General features: G+C 42.3%; 1 protein-coding gene across 1 annotated transcript in view; it reads left to right on the forward strand.

Moving 5' to 3' along the window:
• The window catches only part of LOC124271036 (protein crumbs-like), a 113,005-nt gene that overhangs the window by 81,694 nt on the left and 11,691 nt on the right, over positions 1-19,620 (forward strand). Inside the window, 15 exon segments of the mRNA XM_046706094.1 lie at positions 686-825; positions 2,085-2,196; positions 3,177-3,361; positions 5,043-5,184; positions 5,950-6,163; positions 7,080-7,546; positions 8,473-8,733; positions 9,615-9,791; positions 10,321-10,551; positions 11,378-11,494; positions 12,995-13,108; positions 14,010-14,305; positions 15,200-15,550; positions 16,259-16,594; positions 19,087-19,249. Coding sequence (XP_046562050.1) covers positions 686-825; positions 2,085-2,196; positions 3,177-3,361; positions 5,043-5,184; positions 5,950-6,163; positions 7,080-7,546; positions 8,473-8,733; positions 9,615-9,791; positions 10,321-10,551; positions 11,378-11,494; positions 12,995-13,108; positions 14,010-14,305; positions 15,200-15,550; positions 16,259-16,594; positions 19,087-19,249 — 3,306 coding nt within the window.

A 19,620-nucleotide genomic window follows, 5' to 3' on the forward strand; every position in this document is an offset into this window, starting at 1 on the left:
ACAAATTTGAAAGATAATGAAAAATGCTTTTGTGAAGATTTTACGACAGCTTTCAAGATAAATGGCCAATTCTCACCAGACAAGATAAGATTTTGATGATTACTCCATGTCCTTTGGTGAAACATGGAATGGAGTATAAAATTCTGTAATTTCATGGTTCCATCAACAGAATTGTTACAGGCTTTTCTGAATGCAGTGTTCTTGTGTCTTTGATAACGTAATGACACTATAATTAATTACATTTTTTTACATTGAGGTATAAGGTATTTTAATTTTATGACTGATCAAGACATCATTTTATTAACCATCGATGCATGTGGACAGAATTAATGTCTGCTTGGCCTACAGTCTGTTTGAGTCAGAAACGGACCGATGAATTGCAAATTTTATCATTGTACAAAATTGCCACATAAATATAAATAGTACACATGTTTATCATTTACTAATACCCAACAGCTTTCTTATATTTGAAAATTTTCCGGACTCCACCAAAAAAGTTCTTTAAGAAACTATCATCATTGAAAACGCAAAAGTTGTTATCTGTCGCGGCGGGGTGAAACCGCAGAAACAGAACAGCCAGTCATGGCGGGGGACATCTCAAAATCTATTCTATTTGAACTCAAATCAAATCAGTGAGGCTGGATATCTTTCATTTAAGGAGTTTTCACAATATGTTTCTGATCAGGGCGCCAGTGTGAGGTGGACATCGATGATTGTCGTGGGCCAGTGCCGCATCTGTGCGTGAACGGCGCCACCTGTGACGACCGCGTCAACAACTACACCTGCATCTGTAGGACTGGCTGGGAGGGGCGCTACTGTCAGCAGGTATGTACAGTGGTGTCAGTAGGTTTTCTACAATCTCTGTCATATCCATTACATCCTTGGGTCACCGCCTCCGTGGTGTAGTGGTTAGAGCGTCCGCCCGAGAGCGGAAGGTCGCGGGTTCGATCCCCGACCGCGTCATACCAAAAGACGTTAAAATATGGTACTTGTTGGTCCCTGCCTGGTGCTCAGCATTAATGGGTACAACAAGGACTGGTCGGCTCGGAGTCAGTATAATGTGTCTGAGTGGGGTATTCATGCTTCACTGCGGCATGGTATCTCAGTGGGCTAGTACTATAAAACCAGCTTCAGTCTGGGCTAGTACAAGCAACCGCACATACACATACACACACATGCATGTCGTCATATGAGCGAATTATTCTCAAGCACGACGTTAAACCCAATTTCGGCTCACCTCACATCCTTGGGTCAATGTGGGAAAGGTTAAAATATTCTAAAAGGGTGAAGTATAACTGATGTCAGTTGGGTTACACATTGATCAAATCCAGGAACATTGCCCACAATGAACTTTTCCCACTACGAACTTTGTGCACAAAGAACTTTGCCCACAGGAACTTTGCCCACAAGAATCTTTGCCCACAGGAACTGTGCTGACAAGAATCTTTGCCCACAGTAACTTTACCCACAAGAATCTTTGCCCACAGAAACTTTGCCCACAAGAATCTTTGCCCACAGAAACTTTTCCCACAGGAACTTTGCCCACATTAAACTTTGCCCACGAGGAACTTTGCCCATGGGAAGGTTGTTATAGCCATTATGGGTTCACTATGCTATAGACTAACAACTAGTTCTGAAATGAATATATTTTACATTAAAAAACCCAGTTCATAATAAAAAATAAAAAAATATAATGAAAAAGGAGCCCAGAGGATTTCTTCATTAACTGTGGAAATCTAGACTTGCCACATATTCTAGACTTGTATGGGCTTTCTTGGATATGTTTGTTTCAGGGTCTGTATGACAGACTAACTATGCTATTAAATACCCTTTAATGATTTTTCAAGAAAAAGTTATTTGAAAGTTATAGAGTCTTGTACACATTTGGTTTTGAAAAATTTATATACAACATAAGTATAGCTGAAAATTAATTTACCATATGTGAGATCCTGTGACCTGTCTCCATTTTCCATCATTCTTGGTGTTTCAGGAGATAGACGAGTGTAAACCGACCATGTGCTAATGGCGGCTTGTGTATTGATGGCTTCAAGAACTTCACCTGCAAGTGTCCAAACATCTTCCAGGGCATCACCTGCAGCGATGATGTTGATGAGTGCAGGGGAGATAACTCACCATGCCTCAATATGGGCAGGTGCAACAACACCTATGGCTCTTACACCTGTGACTGTGGGCAAGGTAGGTGCCACTTGAAGTGTATGCAGTGTTTATCCTACCCCATTTTTTACAGGATCAGAGTTTATCATTTGTGGATATCTGACACAGGGCAGGTCTCCAGTAACCGAGCTTTGCTGTTGTTGAGATGACCCAAGAGATCAGATTGTCAAACTGTTTATTTGTCTGTGTGTTTAATGCCACACTCAGCAATATTCCAGCTATATGGTGGTGGTTTGTAAATCAAATCTAGACCAGATAATCCAGTGATCAACATCATGAGCATCGATCTATGCAATTGGGATACAATGACATGTGTCAACCAAATCAGCGAGCCTGACCACCCGATCCTGTTAGTCACCTCTTACGACAAGCATGGGTTGCTGAAAACCAATTCTAACCCAGATTTTCATGTTGATTGAGTCTCATTAAACCCTAGAGGTACAATGAGACTTGATCAACCAGGATACCGTTGGGAATGCTGAGGGTTGCTGCTCACACTATCAATCACTGGATTGTCTGGTGCAGACTTTATTGTTTACTGGGTGCTGCTGTAGAGCTGGAATACTGCTGGAGTGCAGCATTAAACAACAGACAAAGAACAGAGCATCTCTGGTAATTCAGGAAACTGAGACGAGCAGTTTCCACCTTCCACAGTTTGTCGAGATGTAAAACAAAAAACAAACAGAAGAGCATGTGATGGCTAATTTTACTAACGAAAAAAGGAGAAAATTTGTCGATCATATGCAGGTTTCTGTCTTCATGTTTTAGGTCAAGGAATATACATGAAAAAGCACCAAAAGTTGTCTTTTATGCGGTAAAAATTGTTAAAATCTAGATTCATGCATGGAAGTATTTATTCAATATATGTTGGAGTTGTCAATATTAATATGATTTCTTAATGAGTTGTATTAGATTTCAGTGACGACCTCTGTGTATGCTGACTGGACCAGAGACCATATAATATAATAGGTCTCTGAATGGACATATTATATAATTTACAGGTTACTCTGGAAGCCATTGTGAATCCGATATTGACGAATGTCAAGGTCATCCATGCCACTTCAACGGGACATGTGTGAACCTGATTGGTGGATATCGATGCGACTGTGTGGAGGGTTTCATGGGGAAGAACTGTGAGGCTGTCATACGACAGTGTCAGTTCGACAATCCGTGTAGGGACACTGCTGTATGTGTAGAGAAGCCTTCTGGTAGGTTCAGAATATTATCTCAGTACATCCTCCACACCTACGGATTGATTGGTAAATTCTTTTTATCCCCCGCAACGCGTTTTGCGGGGGGGGGTTTATTAAAATGGACTCCGTCTGTCCGTCCGTGCACATTTGTCTTTTCCGGAGCAGAACTCTAAAACCGTTCACTATTTCTTCACCAAACTTGGCACATAGATAGATCTGGTGGTGTACTGGTGCCTTTTGGTAGTTTTGGAATTCTGAATAAAATATTTTTGGCTTTTCCGTGGCAACAAGTTTGACTTAGCCTGAAATTGGTGGTAGTGCTCTTTTCCGGAGCAGAACTCTAAAACCGTTCACTATTTCTTCACCAAACTTGGCACATAGATTGGTCTGGTGGTGTACTGGTTCCTTTTTTGTAGTTTTGGAATTCTGAATAAAATATTTTTGGCATTTCCATGGCAACAAGTTTGACTAAAACAGAAATTAGTGGTAGTGCACTTTTCCGGAGCAAAACTCTAAAACCGTTCAATGTTTCTTCACCAAACTTGGCACATACATAGATCTGGTGGTGTACTGGTGCCTTTTGATAGTTTTGGATTTCTGAATAAAATATTTTTGGCATTTCCATGGCAACAAGTTTGACATAGACTGAAATTGGTGATAGTGCTCCTTTCTGGAGCAGAACTTTAGAAACCTTTCAATACTCTCCTTCCACATTTCTATATACATACCTAAATATTTGACATAATCATAACTCGTAGACATTATCATGAAGAGTATTTTGACATTGCGGGGGATATTGATGACTTTGTCTTCTTGTTTATTTTTATCCCCTGCAGCAATGAATATAGAAATGAGTTATGTCCGTCCGTCTGTGCATCCGTCACACTTTGTCCGAAGCATATCTTTTAAACTATACATGCTAGCTTCATCAAACTTGGTACACATATCAAGCATGATCCACAGATGTGCCTTTTGGGGTTAGACTCAGATATGAATTTTATTTTTTGCTGTTTCCATGGAAACATGACTTAGGCTGTGGCTATGAGGTTGTCATCTTGTCCGGAGCAGATCTCCCAAACTATACATGCTAGCTTCATCAAACTTGGTACATATGTCAAACATGATCCCTAGATGTGCCTTTTGGGGTTTAGACCCAGATATGAATTTTATTTTTAGCTGTTTCAATGGAAACATGACTTAGGCTGTGACTATGAGGATGTTGCATTTCCATGGCAACAAGTTAGGCTTCAACTGAATTTGGTGGTAGTGCTCCTTTCTGGAGCAGATCTTAAAATCCTTTCAATATTCTCCTTCCACTTTGCTATATACACTCCAAAACATTCGACATAATCATAACTAGCAGACATATTCATAAAGAGTATTTTGCCGTTGCTGGGGATATTGATGACTTTGTCTTCTTGGTTTTTTTTATTGGTAAATTGCAATTACCCCTCTTGATAAATATCATCTTAAGTCCCAATTCCAGAAGAGTCCATCTTGGACTTAACGATCTATGTGCGAAGATGAACTTTCCAGGTATCAAATACTGAATAGGACCTATCAATCTAAACAGACATAGTACTTATCTCTTAAGTATGCCCCAATAGCATATTCAATCCACAATCTCAATGTTTCAGTGGATGTTTGGACATTTGTTGTTTCTTTGTGTTTCAGGTGGATATACATGTTTTTTGTAAACCTGGTTACCATGGCAACAGGTGTGAACTTGAGATCAACGAGTGCTCCTCGAATCCTTGTCGTAATGGCGGCAGTTGCCATGACGGCATCAACTTCTATAACTGTTCGTGTGTGGAAGGTACGTATCCTACAGCTCTGGATGCTTCCACTGATGGTTGAAACGGAATCATTTTATACATTGATATATTGGTAGCAGTATCTAAGGTCTTTTTATTATTACTTGGCTTACGGATCTGCCGACCCGAAATGTGAAGAAAGTGTGATTTAAAAAAAAAAAATTACATATTTCTTTTAAAAAAATTACATATTTTTTTGGGCCAAAATATGCTGCCAACCTGATAAAAAACAATGAAAGTGAAGAAAAGAGAAAAAAAGCTAATTATGCCTTTCAAATATTCCCTGAAACTGTTTTATATTTTACAAAAGACAATCACATAAATCGTCAGAACTCATAACACCACGATATACTCCCAGATAGCATTCGGACGTTGGCCCATCGTTGGCAATGTTGGCAAAACCATTGCCAACATTGGGCCAACGTCTGAATGCTATCTGGGCTCAAGTGTGCAAATAACATCTGCATATTCCCGGGTTTTTTTCCTCCCTACCGACCTACTAATGTTCTTTTTAAATCCATACACCAAGTAATTAAATACAAAAGGCCTAAGTGTATTTGTATGGGGTTCCCAGTGATAAGTCTGCAGTAGGCTTGGAACTTTTATCTGTGTGTTTTTCGTCATACTTACTCAGTATGGATGAATGAGTTTACTTTAACATTTTTGGTGTAGCTTGTTCTAATTGTTGTATTTTATTTGTCGTACATTTGAAATGGTTTCTCATGTCTGAAAGTGTTCAGATATTTCTATCTTTCCTCGTTTCCTAGGTTACGAAGGGAAGAACTGTGAGGTGGACATCAATGAATGTGCAAGTCAGCCTTGTTTGAATAAAGGCGTGTGTTATGAGCCTGACATCAACACCTTCGGCTGTAAGTGTCGGCCTGGCTTCACCGGCATCACTTGTGATGTCGACATCAACGACTGCGTCTCCAACCCGTGCCAACACTACCAGGTGTGTGTGGACCGAGTTAACCACTACAGGTAAGTCGCATCACCGGGGCGGTGGGGTAGCCGTGTGGTTAAAGCGTTCACTCGTCACATTAAGACCTAGGGTTCGATTCCCCACTCCGGTAGAATGTGTGAAGCCCATTTCTGGTGTCCCCTGCCTTGATATTGCTGGAATATTGCTAAAAGCAGCGTAAAGTTAAACTCACTCACCCACTCACTGAATCAGGCAGATTAATTCGTTCAGTTCGTGTTTTAATGATTAGTTACCATAACTGTAGCAGAACACAGTGTGGTTGATGCCATGTACATGCACTCAGCAATTTGTTAGTGAGAGTTATCTCCCTTTCTGGTATTGGATGAGGCCCATTTAAGGATGGGGCGAAGTTAGGGTTTAGCTATAACAACCAGTCTGGAAGAAGGTTGGTGGTTTGGTTATAAAAGAAACCTCAGTTTGAACCCAGAATCATGCCCATTACCAGGATCCTTGATTATAACCTTTGGTCTTTCAGCACAATACCTATGCTCGCAGTCGCACCAAAGTCATAAACCTTTTTGACGTGCATCTCCTTTCTCCCTAACTTAGACAGGCGGTAGGGTAGCCTAATGGTTAAAGTGTTGTCTCGTCATGCCAACTGGGTTTGATTCCCAACATGGGTACAATGTGTGAAGCCCATTTCCCCCTTTGTGATATTGCTGAAATATTGCTAAAAGCGGCGTAAAACCATACTCATTCACTCACTCCCTCACTTAGATGACACATTCCAACGTAGCTGAGAAAGCAGCATGAAACATAACTCCTTCATTCCGCTACACACACCTACTCCTCAGTGATTTGAAGTCTAGACTTCCAAGTTCAGATGAAATATAATTATTTAACTTTTTCATTCGTGAATTATAGAGTGAATGTGTAAATTGATCAGATTGAAGTATGTGAAATATTGTGTTCCAGCTGCGAGTGCCCCCCTGGGATGACAGGAGATGTGTGTAATGTCCATATTGATGATTGCCACAGTAGCCCCTGTAACAACCATGGCACCTGTGTGGACATCGGCAACACGTACATCTGCCAGTGTCCGTACCCATACACTGGCAGGAACTGTGACACTGATGTAGACCCCTGCTTCCCTAACCCCTGTCTCCATGGTGGCACATGTTTCCGTGACAACAGCGTTGCCGAGGGATACAGATGTACCTGCACTGGTGGTTTCATTGGCAATCGTTGCCAGGGTGATGTGTACGACTGTCGGTCCAACCCCTGTCAGAACGGTGGTACGTGTGTTGAGAACACTGATGGACATGCAGGCTTCAAATGTCGGTGTTCGAAAGAGTTTGCAGGGACGTACTGTGAGCTTCAGTCAGACGACTGCATGTCTTCGCCATGTCAGAATGGAGGAACTTGCACACCAAAACAAAATGGTAACGATTTGCAGTTTTCTTATTTGAAAAAGATATATTTGTTGTATAAGATGAATCATATTCTAGCTCTACTATATTTGTTACAAGTTACGACCCGTGAAGATCGGGGTTAGAATGGATCCTCACTAACCCATGCTTGTCGTAAGAGGTGACTAACGGGATTGGGTGGTCAGGCTCGCTGACTTGGTTGACACATGTCATCGTATCCCAATTGCGTATATCAAGGCTCATGATGTTGATCACTGGATTGTCTGGTGCAGACTCGATTATTTTATGACCACTGCCATATAGCTGGAATATTGCTGAGTGCAGCGTAAAACTAAATTCACTCACTCACTTGTTACAAGTTACACAGAATGCCTCCTTGGCCCAGTGGATAGAGTGCCTGCCTGGAGAGCAAATGGTTCATGGTTTGATCCCTGATGTTTAAAAATGGTACTTGTTGTTACCTTGACTGGCAATAGGCGTTATAGAGATACAACAAGGATAGGTTAACTCGGTAGTCTATATGCTGTGTGGGGCACCCGTGATGGTCAGGGTTAGAATATTGATCTTCAGTAACCCATGCTTGTCGTGAGAGGTTACTAATGGGATCGCAGGGTCCGGCTCGCTGACTTGGTTGAAACATGTCATCGGTTCCCAATTGCGAAGATCGATACTCATGCAGTTGATCGCTGGATTGTCTGGTCCAGACTCGATTATTTACAGACCGCTGCCATATAGCTGGAATATTGCCGAATGTGGCGTAAAACTAAGCTCACTCACTCACTGAGTGGGGTATCTATGTTAAACCGTAGCAGACTTGAAGCAAACACATAGACTCATGTATTTGCATATTGCTATTTAAGTGCAATAATTATTGATGGAAGCAACACAGTAACTGCAGTCGTGAACAGACTTCTTAACACTCTTCTTCATCTCAACAGGCTACACATGTCAGTGCCCTTTAACATACACGGGTAAGGACTGTCGTCAAGACGTCAACGAATGCGACCAATCAGCAGTTCTGTGTCAGAACGGTGGGCACTGCTTCAATCGGATTGGTGGATACAGCTGTGTGTGCAGCCCTTATTGGACAGGCCCCAACTGCCAGGTGGACATCAAGGAGTGTCAGCTGAGTCCATGTCGGAACAATGCCACCTGTATGGAGGTGGTGGGTGGGAGCCCCCGGTGTGTGTGTCCTCCTGGTGAGTTTGGTGTGGGTCCCAGTCTGTGGTCTGAATCCAAGTCTGTGGTGGGAGCCCCCGGTGTGTATGTCCTCCTGGTGAGTTTGGTGTGAGTCACAGTCTGTGGTCTGAATCCAAGTCTGTGGTGGGAGTCCCCAGTGTGTACGTCCTCCTGATGAGTCCCTGTCTGTGGTTTGAATTCAAGTCTGTGGTGGGAGCCCCCAGTGTGTATGTCCTCCTGGTGAGTTTGGTGTGAGTCACAGTCTTTAAATCCAAGTATCCGGGTGCAAGGAGGTAGTCATGTGAGTTTGGTGTGAGTTTGATTGCAGTCAAGCAACTAAACTTTGTCTACATGTTGCTTGAGTGAGATAAATCATCTTCAGAGATGCCAACCCTTACGCTCTAGGCGTAATTATTACAATTTTGACCATTAAATTACGCCATTACACATAATCTGCAAAAATTACTGACGCTTTTCTACTCGTTTTAAGAAAATCAATAAAGTGGATAAATTTTCACAGGGAAGTGTTTCGTAACGCACAGGTGCAGGGGTGCAGAAATGGCCTTGCACCGATAGGAATCGCTTACTCTTAGCATCGCACTCATTCCAATTAACTTGCAAGGAATTAAAGTATTTTGAGTCACATGACCAAACTTTTCGATGTATGGAGCTTCATAATGATTGGTCACATGTGTTTCTGTATAGAATCTTCCTTTCGTGAAAACTTGTACCATGTTGAAGCGATCGGCAGACAATTATTACACTTTTTAGGTCCAAATTACACTTTTTGACCTCTAGTATTACACTAAGTTAGGCCCCAAATAGGGTTGCCATCTCTGCATCTTAATATGTTTTTCTTCTCAACTGAAGTTTGTCACAGCCTACCTTGTTCCTGATCCAGGTTTGACCGGAGCTACATGTGAATCAAGGGACTACGGGTGTGAGATCTCACCGTGTCGGTCTGGGGAACCTGCGTGCAGCAGGGGGATGCCTACATCTGTCAGTGTTACCCTGGATACACAGGTGAGTCCTCCTCCTCATCCAGCATGGTCTTATCGTCGTCCACATCACTTAATGTGTGACTTTGTCAATGTCTCAGTCGAGGGTTTAAATTTGTTAACATTCCTTACTGTTAAATAATATGAAATTTTGGATTAAATCAGTAAAATACCTACCAAGTCTTGAAATATGCAACCTATTTGAAAAATAAAAACATTTGTTTCTGATTAAACATATAGTCAGCGCCTGTCTGTCTGTCCTCGTCTTTCTGGAGCATAACTAAAACACTGTTGAATATTTTTCAACAAAAGTTGGTATAAATATCAAACAGAGCCTAAAGTGGTGCCTTTTGGGGCATTTTCATTTTTCTTGGTTTCCTTGGAAACAATTTGGACTTAGTCTCAAAAGGGAGGTTTGGGCTTTGTTTCTGGAGCACAACTTGAAAACCTTTCAATAGCTTTCAACAAAAATTGACAGATATATGAGACAGATCCTAGGGTGGTGCCTTTTGCTATATGCAGTTTTGTCATTATATTTTCCTCAATTTCCATGGAAACAATTTGGGGGATTTGTCATCTTCTGATGACTCTTGTTTTGTTTTGTGTCAGGTGCCAACTGCGAGACCAACATAGATGAGTGCAGTTTACTCCCCTGTAAGAATGGGGGCACATGCACCGATGCTAGTAATGACTTCAGCTGTCGGTGTGCTCCCAACTTCACTGGGCTGACCTGTACGGAACTCATCAGCCCCTGTGATCCTAACCCCTGCCAGCATGGGGGCACCTGTCAGGAGGGTGTGCCGGGGGTTTTCCAGTGTGCATGTCCCCAGGGCTACACAGGTAAGGAAGACTTCAGGTGTTCGCCCTGCCACACCTGTACGGAAATCCATGTGCATCAACTAAACTGTTGTAGTAAAACATTTGTATATCTGTAAAAACACTGCACCAAGAAAAACGCCTTGCATCAATCATCAGTGAAAGCACATGCATTAGTAAAAGCACATGCATTGGTAAAAAGCACATGCATTAGAAAAAGCATATGAATTGGTCAAAAGCATATGGATTTGTGAAAAGTGCAAGAATCTGCTTTGATAAAAGCATAAACATTGGTAAAGGCATATGCATTGGCAAAGAGCACATGGATTAGTAAAAAGCACATGCAGTGGTAATAAAGGATGCTTTGGTAAGGCACAAAGAGCACATGGATTTGTAAAAAGTACATGATTTGGGAAAATGCTCTTGCTCATAGAAAAATGTTACAACATTACCCATTTAATTGAATTACTTTGTACTCCTATCCTATGAAAATGTATTCTTTTTGCACGTATTGTACATTGGCCGATGGCCTACAAACCAAAATAAAAGAAGAATGAATGAATGAATGCACATGCATCAGTTAAACACCTCCTTGCTACAAGTCTCCATGGTCTAGGGAATAGGGTGCCTTGAGAGTGGAATTTTTTTGGTTTAATGCCAGATATTAGATGATGGTACTTGATGTTGCCCTGCCTCTCAAGCGCTTTTAAAAACACCTATGTTAGTAAAACACATGCACCAGTAATAATATTACTTTAGTATTTCAATGGAGATTTTGTATTGCCAAGAGAACTGATCCCTGTATGTAAGTGTGTTTCACTATCTGATCATCACACCTGTTGCCTTTCAGGTACTCATTGTGAGACGGACATTGACGAGTGTGAGTTGGCCAGACCCTGCCAGAACAATGCTACCTGTGTCAACCTCGTCAACAGCTTCAGGTGTGAATGTATGCCAGGATATGCAGGTAAAATTGGCTTAAACTGGTCATGTTAGTCTGCGCATAGGCTGGCAAACATGATAGCTCATACCATTAGGATCTATACTTCTCCAAAAAGTAGTCGCCTGATTGGTGGAGATATATGTTGGTTGAGGTGTATGTATGTAAGGGAAATGATACTAAACAAGGACATAATCTGAAGGAAAGTTCTATGGATAGTCAACTTCTTTCTTGCAATGAGTGCGACGTTTCGGTGTGGGTACTAACACCTAGGGCTGCGCAATATAACCGGTTTACTGGTATTTACCGTTATGACTTGCTTGATGACGGTGTTAGTAGGGGTGGGTATTGCAGAGAATTTTCATAGTGCGATATATTGTGATGCGAAAGTATATATTGCGATATGTATTGCAATATATTGCAAGAAATTTTGTTTTAACTAAAACTACTTATAATCGAGTTAATGCTTTTTTTTAATGATGACAAAATAAAAATGTAAATAATGTTTGGCACAAATGAAACAAGGAAAGGAACGATTTAAAAAACAGTAATATCCGAAGATTTCCGAGTGTTGCGAAGTTTTTCAAACACATGTCAAAATACCGGTTTTCGATCAGCGTATCGCAATACGTATTGTGTTCATATCTGAACTGGTAAATACTGGTAAATTGGTTATATTGTGCAGCCCTAGGTGTTAGTACCTACACTGAAACGTCGCACTCATTGCAACAAAGAAGTTGACTATCCATAGATCTTGGTTTTCCTTCATCTATACAACTTCTAAAATGCCTCTCAAAGAAGGACATAAACTACATATGAGTTTATTAAGTACTGCCAACAAGGGTTTTTCGACCCCACCCTGTTAGTCTGACATATTGATTACATAGTGTGAAAGAAAATTGTAAACATGAAATCTGTGTTCAGGTAATCATGATCCCGTTTCTGTAATACCATGAAGGATCATTGGAAAGGGTATTGCCTGATTTGACTGTAACTGTTAGTTGCCTGTGTCATACTTTCACCGGTCTAAGCCGCCTCTGTGGTGTAGTGGTAAGAGCGTCGACCTGGATAGTGGAAGGTAGCGGATCCTATCAGGGACCGCGTCATACCAAAAGACGTTAAAATAGGGTGTGTGTTGCCAGTGTTGGTCCCTGCCTGGTCGCTCGGCATTAATGGGTACAAGGACTGGTCAGCTCGGAGTCAGTATAATGTGTCTGAGTTGGGTATTCATGCTTCACTGCAGCATGGTATCTCAGTGAGTTAGCCCTATAGAACCAGCTTCAGTCTGGGCTAGTACAAGCAGCCGCACATACACACACGCATGCACATCGTCATATGAGTGAAATATTCTTAAGTGCAACCTCATTAAGTCCTTCCTCATCGGCGATGTCGTTGTTTTTTATTGTAACATTCAAGCTCTCGGTATTCCTTCAACTTTGTGTACATTTTGACAACTATCACTCCCATGTCACCTACTATTGATATTTTATGAGTGCTTCACAAATTACTGTTCCTCCCCTTTTGAAGGTCTGGCCTGTAGTGTGGACATCAATGAGTGTGCTGCCTCACCCTGTGGTATGGGGAGCACCTGTGTGGACCTCGTTAACAAATACAGGTGTGACTGTCGCACAGGTATGACAGGTGAGTACATACAGTTGCTGTCAGTTCAGGATTTAACTAGCTCATCATTCAATTTTCTTTATTACATTGAGTGTGCTGTGTAGATACCAACACTGTTGATACCAACACTACCAACACTGTGTAGAACTGTAGATACCAACACTGTGTAGATACCAACACTGTTGGCTACCAACAAGCTAGATAACTTGCTTGATATCATTGTTAGTATCTACACCAAAACTTTGTACTTGTTTGTTACGCATGTTACGTTTGAGATAACACTTTCTCAGTAAAAGACAATTCTAGGACTTTGGGGGTTGAATCCCATCCGTGACTGGATAATAATATACGTCTGCAATATAATCCACTCAGCCTCTGCAGCTTCCTCAAAAACGGTGGTTAGATTTCAGATTTTGTGTGCCGCAATTGGTGTCTCACTCTGTTAGTATGGGTTTGAATGCGCAGATGAGACTCAACCCCATAAGTACTAGATTCTGTACCCTACTGAGAAGTGTAACCCCAAATCTTACTTGTTGCATTTGGCTACTTTCTAGATAGCAGTGTGTATTTACACTCATTTTAATAGAGAAGTTGTAAATGAATAGTAATATCCTCCTTGCTTACAATACCAACTTTTAAATACCATTTAAAGAGGACCTAGAAGTTAGCGGAATACAAAACATGACAATGTACTTGTTATCTTTTAAATCTTCAGATATGAACATGACAATGTACTGTTATCTCTTCAGATGTGAACAACTTTTAAATGCCATTTTAGGGGACCTAGAATTACTGAAATACAAAACATGACAAAGTACTGTTATATCTGCAGGTGTTAACTGTACAACTTGTAAATGCCATTTAAAGGGGACTTAGAAGTTAGCGGAATACAAAGCAAGACAAACTATTGCTCTCTCTGCAGGTGTGAACTGTACAACAGACATCAAAGAATGCGAGTCCAGCCCTTGTCTTCACGGTGGTCAGTGTTCGGAGCCTCAGATTGGCCAGTTCTTGTGTGTATGTCCGAGCGGGGTGTCGGGGGCCACCTGTGAGATGGTCAATACTGCCAGCTTTGATGGCCTGAGCTACGTCCAACTACAGCCAGACTTCGCGGTGACTGGAAAGCGTCGGCGCCGGAGGGAAACGTCCAGCATGATAGGGATGAGGTTTACCTTTACGACATCTGTGCCCACTGGCCTCATCATTGTCGTGATGGGGGTGAGTCCAGTTACTGTTTGTCAGGTTTATTTAATTTACTTGTTGTTGTAAAACCTCCACTCAGTATTGTAATGTTCCAACAGCTCATGAAGATCCGGGTTACAGTTGTTCTCCAGCTTGTCGTGAAGAGGGACTAACATGCTGCACTTCGCTGACTTGGTTGACAATGTCAGCTATATGGCAGATCGATGTATGCTGTTGATAACTGGATTTGTCAGGTCCAGACAATCCAGTGATCTACAGCATGAGCACAGATCTATGCAGTATTGGGATACATAATTACTGATGACAGCAAGCCTGTCCACCTGATTCTGTTAGTCACTGACCCATGAAGGTCCAAGGTAAAGGCTACAGTGTGATTAGAATTGGCCTTCAGCAACCAAATTCTTTGTTGTTAGGGCAACTTACGGGATCATGTGATTAAGCTCGCTGACTTTGTGGACACATCATTGTATCCAGTTGTGCAGATCAATGCTCATGCTGTTGATCACATGACTAACAATTGCTGTCAAATCAGACAAGAACACCTTCACCTGGTTCTTTGCAGTATCGGGACACGTGAAGGTCCGGATTAGCATATTGATCTTCAGTAACCCATGCTTGTCGTAAGAGGCGACTGACGGGATTGGGTGGTCAGCCTCGCTGACTTGGTTGACGGGTCATCGGTTCCCAATTGCGCAGATCGATGCTCATGCTGATGATCACTGGATTGTCTGGTGCAGACTCGATTATTTACAGATCGCGGCCATATAGCTGGAATATTGCTGAGTGCAGCGTAAAACTAAACTCACTCACTCACTCTAATTATTGGTGCTTTTTACTTTGTGTTGAATAGTAGATGAAAATAATACACATTTCTGTGCTTAAGTATAGCTTCTGTGAACGATTGACTAGGTGGACAAGGAAGGGCGACCCCAGCACTTCAGCCTAGAACTGTACCAAGCTGCATTCTGGGTAACTGAGAATCGTGGCCTGGAGACGTCACAGAAGAGCATCCCATTGGGCCAGGCAATCAGCGGCATCTACAGTCACACTGTCGACATCATCATCCTGGACAGCTTTACCAGCGTCACCTTGGACCCAAACAACTGCAACAACTTGCCAACCTGCTATGTGTCCTTCACCTACAACCAGAGCATGGCCTTCACCTTTGAGCGTCAGATGTACCTGGGAGGGATACCAAGCGTAACTCCATACATTCGTAGCAAGCTGAAGACAGTACAGGGATTTGCTGGTTGTCTTGGGGTAAGTACAGATGTGTATGGCTTGACAGGCTCCTGTATCTGAAATACATAAGCAGGTTGTGACCACTTTTTCAAAGAATGTGATTGGATGACACTAACTGTAGCATTCATAAGTTTTGAATGATGTCATATAATGCTCTTCTTGAAGTTTGTTTCTATGTCTATCTAAGAGCCTTCAAAGATGCCTCTGTTCACCCAGCAGAAAATGGGTACCTGGTGGGATAAATGTGCTATTAACATGTTAATAGTGACATGTGGTCTCTATATAAATGCACTTATTATTATTATTATTATTAAGTAAAAGAATCTTGCAATGATACAACAGAAGATCTGTTTGTTGTAATTTACATCATCCGAAACAAAGTTTGAATATATTCTTTATCATATGTGAACTCAAAGATGCCTTCTGTTCACCCAGCAGAAAATGGGTACCTGGTGGGATAAGTCATGTGACTATTAACCTTCCAGTGCCAGGCAGCTTGGGTTATCTGCTTGGTAATAGTGAGCTGTCTGGTCCAGCTTAGATTGTCAGCTATTGCTGAGTGTGGCATAAAACTAAACTGACTCACTGGGGTGGTGTGTGTGTGGGGTGTCTGTTCAGTTCATCAATAGATAAAACAAAGTGAAATTAAGACTCTGAGCAAATCAAGTCCAAACTAGGTCTTATTATTACTTTTACCCATTCCTTCCAGAACCTGATGATCAACAGCAAGACCATGAGCCTGCTGCCCCCCTGATGGGAACTCCTCCTCCTCCGCCTCCCCTCCCCACCATCTCCAGCCAGTTCATGAAGCGCCCCACCCCAGGATGCTCCGCCCACGAGCCATGCAGCACTAACCTGTGTCGAAACGGTGGGACCTGTGTTGATCTGTGGACCAGGAAGTACTGTCAGTGCCAACCTGGATTTGCTGGAGAAACCTGTGAGTTCCAGAACATGGCCCACTTCTCCGCTGCTTCCATGCTGCACTACAGTGGTCTGGTGGAGATTAGGGAGCTGTCGTTCTGGCTCAGTGCCCCCAACTCTTCAGGAATGCTGCTCTACACGGTGAGACGATCATACAGCATCACTTGGTAATAACGGGAGAGCGATGATGACCGCCTCCGTGGTGTAGTGGTTAGAGCGTCCGCCCGGAGAGGGGAAGGTCGTTGGTTCAATCCCCGACCGTGTCATACCAAAAGACGTTAAAATATGGTACTTGTTGGTCCCTGCCTGGCGCTCGGCATTAATGGGTACAACAAGGACTGGTCGGCTCGGAGTCAGTTTACTGTGTCTGAGTGGGGTATTCATGCTTCACTGCGGCATGGTATCTCAGTGGGCTAGCACTATAAAACCAGCTTCAGTCTGGACTAGTACAAGCAGCCGCACATACCCATACACATACATGCACGTCGTCATATGAGCAAAATATTCTCAAGCACGACGTTAAACCCAATTTCACCTCACCTCACCTCACCTCACCTCACCTCACCTCACCTCACCTCAGAGCGATGATAACGTGTGTGATGAGGCTTCAGATGCTGCTGAAGTTCAGCTTTGACTAAAAATGTTGAGTGTTCTTCTGCTGAAGATGACCAGTGTTGTATTGATATGTTGAAATCTTGATATCACATGGAGCTCTTGGTGACTAATGTTGCTCTAATATGCTGAAATCTTGAAATCCCCATGTGCTTTAGGTGGCTTAGGTTGACATAAAACATGGAGTGTTTGTTTGCTGTTTAGGAAATAAAGTTCGCTCTACTCCAATGTGTTTTGTAATAAAGTATAGTTTTGCCCTGAACTATTATAATTAAAGCACAAGACGGTAGTCCGAAGTGCTTTGATGTTATAATAGTTCAGGGCAAAACTATACTTTATTACAAAACACATTGGGGTAAGCGAACTTTACATCTTTCTAAGATGCTAAATTTAATACTTTCTAAGGATAATTACGATTAATTTAAGACAGTAAACAAGCGGCGGTGTCGGTGACCTAAATTAAGAATGCTCGCGACAGGGCTAACTGGGCTGTTCTATTGATATGTCTGCCCCCTAACGTTAAGGCTAGGCGTTACCAGAAAAAACGAATGATAACAGTTTGATGGCGGTTTACGTTCGGATTAAATATCTTCCCTGAATTATTGTAATTACATCTGTCATTAGCGTAAACCATATGGGGCAATATGAGCGTCGCATTTCTACTACCAAGCGTAAGTTTAGATCAGTACATCCAGATGAAGCTGATTAGTCAAAGCGACATTCCACGATTGCATTGTGGGAATGTAAACATTCGCGAGCGTTACCGTGTCGCTGAAAACTTGTGTGTGTCGATTTGACACATTTTAACCGTCGTAAAACATAAACGTAATGTTTCCACCAGTGATGTTAGCTGCGTGAAGCATCTGCAAACCAAGAAACGGGATGCAACAGAGTAGTTTACTGTAGGAGGCTGTACGAGTCGATGACAACTGACATGCATCGTGATGTCGCTTACATTGTGACGTAATGTAAAATGGTTCGATTACGAGGGGGCAGACTAGAATGGCGCAGTGACAGGATAACGTCATTCTATTGTTACGTTATCAAAAAACTATACCTTTATTGTCTGATAATGTATTTTTTTTTCGATTGTTCTAACCGCTAGGCATCTTAGAAATGTGATTCATTTTGCCCTCAGATTTTAAGTGTTTGGGTTAATTACTAATATATGTTAAGTACATGCTATAAGTGACCAATATAGTCCTGAAAATCCTACTGTTTCATGAAGAATGTTTTTGTGCAGTCTGTGATTGATACTGCCCTATACTTCCTTCTGTGCTGGTTGATGAACGTGGCACTAAAGGAGTAGTGGTGTTTGACTGATGCTACCCTACATGTCACTTCTTTGCTGTAGGTGATAAATGTTGCCCTGAAGGGCGAGTGGTTAGCTGCTGTAGGAGACTAATGTTGCCCTACATGTCAGTTTATTTGCTGTAGGTCTCTAATGAGGCCCTAACAGAGGAGTGTGTAGGTGCTGTAGGAGACTGATGTTGCCCTACATGTCAGTTTATTTGCTGTAGGTCTCTAATGAGGCCCTAACAGAGGAGTGTGTAGGTGCTGTAGGAGACTGATGTTGCCCTACATGTCAGTTTATTTGCTGTAGGTCTCTAATGAGGCCCTAACAGAGGAGTGTGTAGGTGCTGTAGGAGACTGATGTTGCCCTACATGTCAGTTTATTTGCTGTAGGTCTCTAATGAGGCCCTGACAGAGGAGTGTGTAGGTGCTGTAGGAGACTGATGTTGCCCTACATGTCAGTTTATTTGCTGTTGGTCTCTAATGAGGCCCTAACAGAGGAGTTTGTAGGTGCTGTAGGAGACTGATGTTGCCCTACATGTCAGTTTATTTGCTGTTGGTCTCTAATGAGGCCCTGACAGAGGAGTGTGTAGGTGCTGTAGGAGACTAATGTTGCCCTACATGTCAGTTTATTTGCTGTAGGTCTCTAATGAGGCCCTGACAGAGGAGTGTGTAGGTGCTGTAGGAGACTAATATTGCCCTACATGTCAATCATTTCTATGCTGTAGGTGACCAATGATGCCTTGGCCTTGATGATTGACCGTGGACAGATCCGGCTGCACATTGTGTCGGGGAACACAGACACTGTCAGCCGAGTGGGACAGAATGTTACCAATGGTGACTGGTACAAAGTCAGCCTTGTGCTCACCGGAGGGAGGTACAGGATTCAAGGTAAGTCGATGTCCTCAAATGGCTGCCACCATCAAAGCTGACTCTAGAATGACTGCTATTTTCTCAGGAACCTTTTCTTATGTTATGTTAGGGGCACAAGCATCAGTATAGCTTCAACTATCTGTAATTTTTCATTTAAGCAAATTTAGGAATTGAGAAACTGGGAAAAGGACCGATACATTCTCCATCTGTAACTATATTTACTTACAATCTGTACTGAGTACTGACTGAGAATGGTTTTACGCCGTTTTTAGCAATATTCCAGCAATATCACGGCGGGGGACACCAGAAATGGGCTTCACAAATTGTATCCATGTGGGGAATCGAACCCGGGCCCTCGGCGTGATGAGTGACGAAGCTTTAACCACTAG

Source organism: Haliotis rubra, unplaced genomic scaffold (assembly GCF_003918875.1).
Source record: "Haliotis rubra isolate DU_JTF1 unplaced genomic scaffold, ASM391887v1 Scf157, whole genome shotgun sequence".
Lineage (NCBI taxonomy): Eukaryota > Metazoa > Mollusca > Gastropoda > Lepetellida > Haliotidae > Haliotis > Haliotis rubra.